Raw genomic sequence first — 8,841 nt, forward strand, 5'->3', positions numbered from 1 at the left:
ATGGACTTTGTCACTGGACTGCCTCGTACATCCAGAGGTGTTGATGCTCTATGGGTTATTGTGGACAGATTGACGAAGACAGCTCATTTCATCCCAATCAAGGTCACCTATTCTATGGATAAGCTGGCCTGCTTGTACATTGATAACGTGGTTCGCCTGCACGGAGTTCCAGTTAGCATTATCTCAGATCGGGTCCCCAGGTTCACATCCAAGTTTTGGGGCGGATTCCAAAAAGCTATGGGCACCTTATTGAGTTTTAGCACTACCTTCCTCCCGTAGACTAACGGACAGTTGGAGAGGACTATACCGAGATTGGAAGACATGCTCCGAGCCTGTGCCATTGATATACAAGGCAATTGGGATGAGCACATCTCGTTTATCGAATTCGCCTACAATAACAGTTATCAAGCTACTATTGGGACGGCACCATTTGAAGCTCAGTATGGGAAGAAGTGTCGGACTCCATTGTACTGGGATGAAGTAGGTGAGCGACGTATCCTTGGACCGAAATTGATCCAAGCAATCTGTGAGAAAATGGATGTTACACCCGCACCCGAAATATACCCTAATACCCTGGGGCAAATTAGACCTTACCAAAAGGTAATGCCATGGTCACTGTGATCAACACTGATGACCTTGAACCTAGTATTTTATTATAAGTGCCCCCTTGAAACCCTGGAAGTACGGGTCAAAGCCCAACAGCTTTCCTTGAAGTTTGGGCCTTAACAACAGTAACGGAGTCACGCAACAGACTCACTCGACTGATTTCGCTTGTGGATCCACCCGTGCTGTTACTTGTCCTTTTAGTTTATTTTTCTATGGGACCCACATCCCCATGTCCCGGACACCATGATTAGATCCCCGAACCATATGGACTCCCACCCTTACCATTAATTGACAATTTGGGCCATGAAAGTGGGCCACAAGACTTGACTTAAATAAAATAATGAATTTTATAATCTAGCTTAAACTAAATGAATCTTAGGGACAAATAGGTCCTATGAGACTTAGGGCTAACCCAAACATGTCCTAATTAACTAACTAAACCTAATGGATTATGACATGGGCCAAACAAGACCTACAAACATTAAGCCTTCATATCTGCATCACATGTTTTACTACCATATTGTCCCAACCACCCCTCTCCCCCACCCCAACCCCAACCCCAACCCCAACCCCAAAATAATCAAATGAATTTGTTTTTAGTCATAAGAACCAAAGATCCATGAGCAAGTCTTCCCAAGGTTAGTCAAGTCCAAGTCGAAACCCAAACAACCAAGAATTCCCACATCTTCCAGTTGGACTAGATGAAACGATACAAGTAGGAGTTTCATATCTCATATGACAATCACAATCCCCTTCAAGGCTTCGACCATGAGAATTAAAACACACCACCAAAGTAGCTGGGAGTTTGAACTCTAAAGAATCTTAGAAATTGCCTCTTCTGCAGCTCCATTCTATAAAACATACAATCCACATTCAAAAATCCAATTTTGCAGTCAACTGAGGAAAGTTGTAGAAGGCTTTTTGTCAATTAGGTTTGGCAATTAGCTTCTAATGTGAATTTCAATCTTCAATTCCACATATTTCCAGTGGGTACGTAAAGACGATTATGAGAAAATATCAGGAGTTTCAATCTCCAATTCTACAAATTTCAACTACTTAACACTAGACAGAATAATACACAGAATTTGGAACAATTTATTTGGGTGAGACTGGAAGGACCTTCTTGACGATCTCATCACTGAGAGCAGCGATCTGAGAGTCAAGAGCTTTAATTGTCTCCTCCTTCTGCTTCTCTAAATTTCCAAGCGCCTCCGCAAGCTCTGCCTCCACCTTCTTTCTACCCTCGGCCAGCTTCTCCTCCACCTCAATCGTCGTCTCCTTCTTCATCTTGTTCAGCGCCGCCGATATCTCTGCCCTCGCCGCCTTCATCACCGCCGCAGCCTGCTCTTCCAACTGCTTCACCTCCGTCGAGGTGTCCTTCACGCTGCTCAGCTTCTCCTTAATCGCCGCATCCCTCTCATCCATGAATTTACCTAGCGGGGTAAAATAGATCTTGTCAAGCGCCACCATAAGTACCAAGAACTCGGTCATTATAATCGGTAACGTCAAGTTGAAGTCGAAGAGTGCTGCTTTCTCCATCTCCACGGCCATCGATGGAGGAGGCATCGCTAGGACCGCAGCGGCGATTGCAGCAGAGGATTTGAGGGAAGAAGCCAGAATCTGGTGACATTGGTGCTTTGTGATTTTGATTTTGTGGGGAAGTGAGATCTGTGGGAGTTGCAATCTAGGTTTAGATGTGGAGGCGCAGGTGATGCTTGTGGTTGGAAGGGAAGAAGCCACGATCATGTTGGCCATCGCAACCTTCGTCGCTGTGTTGAGTGAGTTCTGTCTCTCAATCTGTTATCCGTTTTTCCTTTGCTTTGTTTCAATTATATTCTATTTCTATTTCTTCTCATTTTTCTAGTCCCTTTCTTTTGAGAAGTTTTGGTTTTGGGGTTTGTGTGGACTGTGGGGAGAGAGGGCAGGCAGAGAGGAGAAAAAGGAAAATCTGAAAAATCCTATCTCATTCTATTCCATGCCACACAAATTGATGAGGTTACCATTGTCCTGGTCCGACCAAAGAGGCTGGTTCAATAGATGGTTTTTGAAGAATTATGTCAAATCAGTAGGTGGGGTTGTGGATTAATCTCCCCTTCTAGCAATGTTTTCAAACCCAAAATCAAATTAGAATCAGGAAGATGTTTCCACAAATCTTTGATTCTTCAGAGTTTTTTTTATTATTTAAATTTCTTTTAGATTTTATTAATAATTTTTATTAATTTTATATTAAACAAATGATTAAAAAAAAAAAAATAGAGATCTAAATGCATTATGAACAACTCTAAAATAGGTTTTGGGAATTAACAATAATCGATATCATGATTGATTGATTCCAAACAATCAAGGGACTTGGAGGGGATCAGATGGTGTGTAGAAGTATCAGAGAACAATGGAAGTTATTATTGACTTCATAACAATAATTCTGACCTTAGAAATATGTGTTTCTTGGATCGGACTCCTCTCCTGTGAGCCCAATGCCCAGGGAGTATCCAATGAGGCATCCAATGGCGATGGGCTGCTTGGCACACAAGGATGTGTGCGTGCATGGGACCCGACATGCAAACCGTTGCACCCAGCAGCCCAACACCGTTGGATGCCACACTGGACACTCCCTGGGCGCTGGGCTCGCAGGAGAGGAGCTGAATTCATGTTTCCTCAACCCATGGAAGAAAACTTTTGCCTTGTATATTTATTCTGACAGGGTAGATGCACAAGAGATTTCGTGCATTGACGAGTATTTGTCATTTCGATGGGGAAAGTTGTCATGTCCAAGGTCTTGTGCGCGACCGTGCATCATCTTGCATGGTCATGCAGAAGACCTTTTGCCTTAATTTATTATTATTTTTTTTTGCAAACCGAAAACTTTACTGGTCAAAATAAGACGAACAAGTCAAAACTGGTCAGGGATGGGATGACCACATGATCCAGGGGTTTTAAGGGTTGGTTGCAACAATATGGCTGAGTAAGGACTTGTTTCTTACATCCTATCAATCATCCATTTTCAAGTTCATCAGATTCTGGAGGACCAATCCATAAGAATTTGGATTCACTGAATGCGATTCAAAAATTCTGTGAGACCTTTCTTCGAACATTTATTAATATTACCAAAAGGGAAATTAACTTTGCTGTTGAACTGTTCTACAAGTGATTAACAAATAGCATTGGTGATCCAATACAGTCGGATGGTTTAAAAATTGAAACATTTAAACTCATAGAAAAATTACTGATTCTTCGTTCAAGGCAAAAGGAGTGTGTGCCCATCAGAACCACTGTAATTCTCTTCTGCATTTCAATGGCAGCAAGTTTTGGCACATAAAAATAAACTTTATCATTGATTTGTTATCAGAATCTCTGCATCAGCAATTGAACTTTTTCAAAGTGATGTCGGGATCACATTGCAGCTCGAACAACAGACCTGGGCATGAAAGGTTCATGTTTGTGCATCTTTTATGGATGACCAACATAGAGATGATGCAGAACTTTTCCCTTCTGAGGTCTCCTATTTACAGGGTTATAATTATTTCCTTCAAAGCAGAGTAGACTCTGTCCCTACTTTTGTGTAATCCCCTGCAAACCTTGACGGGTGAGATTTGCTACGTGATCTCAGCTTTCCCCTACTCCACAACCTTGAGTATGAGAGCCAACCTCTAAGGAAGTGAGCTAATTTGAATTCCATTTGGCAAATAAAATCTCGGGTCTCACCATCTTCATTACGTGAGTACTTATCCTTTTCTTCCTGATCACCACAACAACCATCATAATCCTCATTATCTTCTCGGTGCAGTTCCTTCTCTTCAAGAGAATCCGATCTTGATGAGAAACTGTAGACAACCCACCTCAGTCCATTTTTAATTATCCAAATCTCAAAACATGTTAGAAACATAACAAGATACAACCTCACAGTGCTGAATGAGTTGGGATAGGAAAATTATAAAAAATAACAAACAGGCCATAAATTTGGAGACCACCACACACCTAAGCAAAATTATGAGATTGATTCCTGACAGACAACGAATGCATTTTTTCATCAGATCTTCTGATTTTGGATATGGGAAATCTGCTATTTGAAGTTTGTTACTCAATTGCAGAGGTTAATGCATACAACATAATTGTATCCAGCTTTGATATGTCTAAAACAATGGGACTCTTATGGTGCTAGGCTAGCAGACAAGCTTCAGGGTCCAGGTCATGCAAGACTAGACCTTAATTTTCACAACATAATTAACAGAGGGCCAATTGTGATCTGCATAGTCCACTGAGAAAATATACTATAACTGCTACTGGAAATAGCAATACAGAACATGAAAAAACTTACCTTGTTTCTCGTTCGTAATCGGTACTACTTTTAGAATTCTTCATTGGGTTGTAGTCGATTGAAAGATGCCGAATAAAACAAAGCTGCATGAAAACAACAGTTAGCAAATGAAAAACAAATGGGCTAGACTGCTTAGCATATGTAAATAAAAATGAAAATATGAGAAAGGCCTTGGTCTGAAATTCAAGGTCAACAGAGCTGACATTCACGAGACCACTAAATGAAGTTGAGTGTAGGAGAGAAGATTTAAAACAGCAAATAGCCAAGATTATATTCACATGCTGGGAAGGAAAGAGTGCAGTACATATCAAAAATCCTTCAACACAAGGTTTAAAACTCAGGATCGGGTGCGGGACTGGCTTCCATCGTTTCCGATCTGAATTCGCCTGATTCCGTTGGATTTGGCCAAACTCGAGTGGACTGAGTAGGCAAAGAATCTGGGTTAATCGGAATCAGCATCAGTCAATTCCGAGTCATATTGGCTGATTCTGATCCAATTTTTAAAACCATGCTTCAACATGATCATATGCACAAGCCCGACATTTACAAGTATAATATAACAGGATATCGTTCAATTCACTAATCTCACTTACCTATGAACATAAAGCTATAAAAAGGCTCTGATACAGACAAATCTATGAGATTGTTACATTGAAATAGTCGCTTGTATTTTTAGTGTCATGTATTTGTCAAAGAGATGATTTCAGGGCAGACCCAATTTAAGAAGTAGGGAATATCAATTGAGTGGGACAAAAAAAGGTATGGTGATAAGTTGATGGATGATGGTAGGTTGAAAAATAAAGGTTGTAGGTGGTTGGAATAGGTCTCAAGATGAGGCTTTAATGGCCTATAATTTCTGGAAGAAAATCTTATTTCTAAATCTGAGCCAGAGCCAACCTAATGGCTCTAGCAATAGCTCTTTATCCACCGAGAAAGATGCTGGAAAATTATTCCATATAAAAAAAAAAAAATCAACCTTGACACATGTTCTCATCTCCTTACCAATTTTAATCCTAGACAACTTGCTACTATCTAGAAATCCACAAAGAAGCTTTCTCAGCTCTCATGAGAGGAATTGACTGTAGGTTTTGGGCTGATGTAAGCCCATTAGAGGCTCAACCACAGGCCCATCAGTAAAACCATATCAAGGCTCACAAATATGGACTGGAAAACAGCGATTTTCGATGCATCTCATCCAGGAATTTATTTGTGCATTTTGCGACCATGTCAGGCAAATTCATTTACAGAAGTTACCCATAGATAGACTAATAATAATGGGAGGAACCTCTGTTCCACCAAAAAATCTACTTCAACCCTTGGAAGTCTATCTACTTGCACAGATAGAGACAGCCAGAATTAGAACTTGGAACTTGAATGAGCCTAATTTCCTTTTGCTACCAGATGTTCTTGGCACAAATATAGCTGTACATACAAGAACAATTGTATACAAATTCTACTTTGATAGGTTTTCTTTCATGAATTAATATCACCCGTCTTCATTCCTATTATATTGCAGATTCAGCCTAATTCTATCTGCAACATTTCATAGTTACACAATCATAACTACTTCCATTTAGTGCCAAATCTCCACTGCATTCCCTAAGATAGGCAAAAAGTCAATGCCAGAAGTGCTCATTAAAATCAAAATTCCCTTACTCCAGCAGACAGGTTAGACATCTGAAATCTTCTCTATCCTATTTGCACCAGCAATGCCAGTAAGATTTTTCACAAATATATAGCCAACCAGCTATTGCGGAAAGACTTATAGCAGTCAAACGAGAAGCATTTGGGGAAGCTTTGTTAAATGACAATGGTATGGTTTTTAGACTATCCCATAAACATAATTGTGTTTTTCTACAACCATCCAATGATTCAAATCCCATGAATCCAGTCTTCCCCAGCTGCATCAATTATCTATGTTTTAACAGTTAATTCCTCAGGAAACAAAGTATCTATTTAAGTAGTTTGTACCCTTGAAAAAAACCAAAGATTGTATTATCAAATGTTCAACAAAATACTTGCGTATCAATGAGAGCAGAACAAAATAAGCAACTTGCAGTTGTTAGTGCCTTTGCGATAGTTAGGGAAGTAATACCTCAAGAACAAGTTTGCATGTGTATGAAGGAGACATAAAAATATCATGTACACTTCAGTTTCCACCCCTTCCCCCCCCCCCCCCAACCCAATTTTTTGAGATGGAGAGATATTCACTATAAAGAAAGAGAGAAGGAAAAGAGGGAATGACCACGCTATGATTAGACACGAGACACTGAAAAGGCTCTGGGGCTAAGTCTCCAATAAGCAAGAAAAAACATTTAACACATTAAATCTTGCGAAGAACAGTATGGATGCCTGCACGATGTAAGTATATATGTAACAAGTAATAAGCATAATTTCTTTTCAGCTACTTCTACGGATGACCCTGTTACCTTGCTGATTTGCAGTTCAGAAGATTTCAAATTGAAATACAAATATAATGAAAACTAACCGAAACTCAGATTTTAGAGAGATATAGAAGAGAAGCTATTAGTATAATAATTGAAATCCACAAACACCTGATCACCATCCTTGATCCCAAAACTTTTGATATAAGCCTTGTCGTTAACTAGTTTCTGATTTTCAAAGCATAAGCAGAAATGACCCCATACGTGTGACCTGCATACAAGGGATTGGAGTAAAATAATCAACCTTAATTGCGTGAAATTTCAAAAACAAAATAAAAAATCCCATCCAAATTCATGGGAAAAGAAGTAGAACGATGGTTTTCAACCATAGTAGACTCACTAAAGTAGACAATTTTAAGGGGACATTACATAGGCATCAGGTAATTCTAATGAATCATCAGTTATTAACTCCTGCCCAGTTTTCTGCTTAGGCAAGAAGGATTATTGTATTAAACTGATGAATTAATTCAAAATTGTTTGAAAGGCCAATCGAACTTACCAGGAAATTTTGTCTTGATCTTCCTTCGGAGAGAAATTAAAGAAATCCTCTATCGCCTGCTTGAGTTCGTCGACTGAAGCCGTCCTCGAAACTTGAATATCTGCAGAAACCAAAATCCAAATCCAAATCAATCCATGTAATTCCCTGCAATGCAAAATATATATGGAGAGAGAGAGAGAGAGAGAGAGAGAGATGAAGCTACCAAAGGAGGAACCATCCAATTTGAGAATAGTGAGTTTGATGAACTGTTGAGGAAGCTTTTGGTAGGAGAAGCTCCGGAGAGGGCCAATATCGCTACACAAGGGGGGAGTGAAAGTGGGTGAACCACCTTGAAAACCATCAATGGAAAACCTAGAACTGTCTTCTTGCCCAATGCTTGGCATTTCCTCTCTCCTGCCCTCTTTATCAATCCTCAATAAAACCTTTAAAATTCGGAAAACCGCTTCGACGAACCTCTTCTTCTTGTTGTTCGTCTAGTTTTACGAATTAAGTTTGGTTGAGAATCCTGAGCTACCTAACCTCACCTCACTGGCCTGTGATGAGATTCCTGAGATAAACCAACACGAATTCCTTGTGAAAGTCTAGGGTTTGTTTGTATTTCTGCTTTTCTTCTGTATTGAGAGGTTTTGTGACGAAGAAGAAAGAAAGAGTTGCAGAGGCGAAGGAAAAGGAAGAAAATGGTATGAGGAGAGAGAATCCTACTGATTTTGCGTTTGCCACTCAAGGACACAACGTGTCTTTCCGAATTCAGGTCGTTTGTTTGGCTCGGAAGGCGGAGACGGTTGTTGACTTGAGAATCTGTGAGAGATTCTGCATCTGCTCTGTATACCTGGAACGTGATGGGCCCAACGGCTTCATGACCTTTTATCTATTATGGGCCTTGATTTGTGGGCTTGTTAACTAGCTAAGCCCAGCCCTTTTATCTATTATGGGCCTTGATGTGTGGGCTTGTAACTAGCTAAGCCCAGCCCATTAAT

At 40.1% G+C, this 8,841-nt stretch overlaps 2 protein-coding genes across 2 annotated transcripts; both read right to left on the minus strand.

Annotated features, from left to right (window-relative positions):
* Positions 1–1,581: 1,581 nt before the first annotated feature.
* LOC122671627 (ATP synthase subunit b', chloroplastic) lies at positions 1,582–2,375 on the minus strand. Its single transcript, XM_043868963.1, has one exon. The coding sequence runs from the start codon at positions 2,359–2,361 to the stop codon at positions 1,702–1,704; it is 660 nt and encodes a 219-aa protein (XP_043724898.1). The 5' UTR covers positions 2,362–2,375; the 3' UTR covers positions 1,582–1,701.
* A 1,343-nt stretch (positions 2,376–3,718) lies between these two features.
* Positions 3,719–8,355, minus strand: LOC122671626. The gene is made up of 5 exons (XM_043868962.1): positions 8,067–8,355; positions 7,865–7,964; positions 7,477–7,576; positions 4,922–5,004; positions 3,719–4,427 (listed from the first exon to the last, which is right to left on the minus strand). Exons 1-5 carry the CDS (start codon positions 8,245–8,247, stop codon positions 4,133–4,135), a joined length of 759 nt encoding a protein of 252 aa, XP_043724897.1. The 5' UTR covers positions 8,248–8,355; the 3' UTR covers positions 3,719–4,132.
* Positions 8,356–8,841: the final 486 nt, after the last annotated feature.

The sequence above is a fragment of the Telopea speciosissima genome, chromosome 8 (genome assembly GCF_018873765.1).
Source record: "Telopea speciosissima isolate NSW1024214 ecotype Mountain lineage chromosome 8, Tspe_v1, whole genome shotgun sequence".
Lineage (NCBI taxonomy): Eukaryota > Viridiplantae > Streptophyta > Magnoliopsida > Proteales > Proteaceae > Telopea > Telopea speciosissima.

Coding starts and splice junctions, on each gene's coding strand:
- LOC122671627 (XM_043868963.1), bottom strand. CDS start 2,361: ATGGCCAACATGATCGTGGCTTCTTCCCTTCCAACCACAAGCATCACC.
- LOC122671626 (XM_043868962.1), bottom strand. CDS start 8,247: ATGCCAAGCATTGGGCAAGAAGACAGTTCTAGGTTTTCCATTGATGGT. Junction 7,965..8,066: donor ATTGGATGGTTCCTCCTTTG/GTAGCTTCATCT, acceptor TGGTTTCTGCAG/ATATTCAAGTTTCGAGGACG. Junction 4,428..4,921: donor GATTACGAACGAGAAACAAG/GTAAGTTTTTTC, acceptor GGTTGTCTACAG/TTTCTCATCAAGATCGGATT.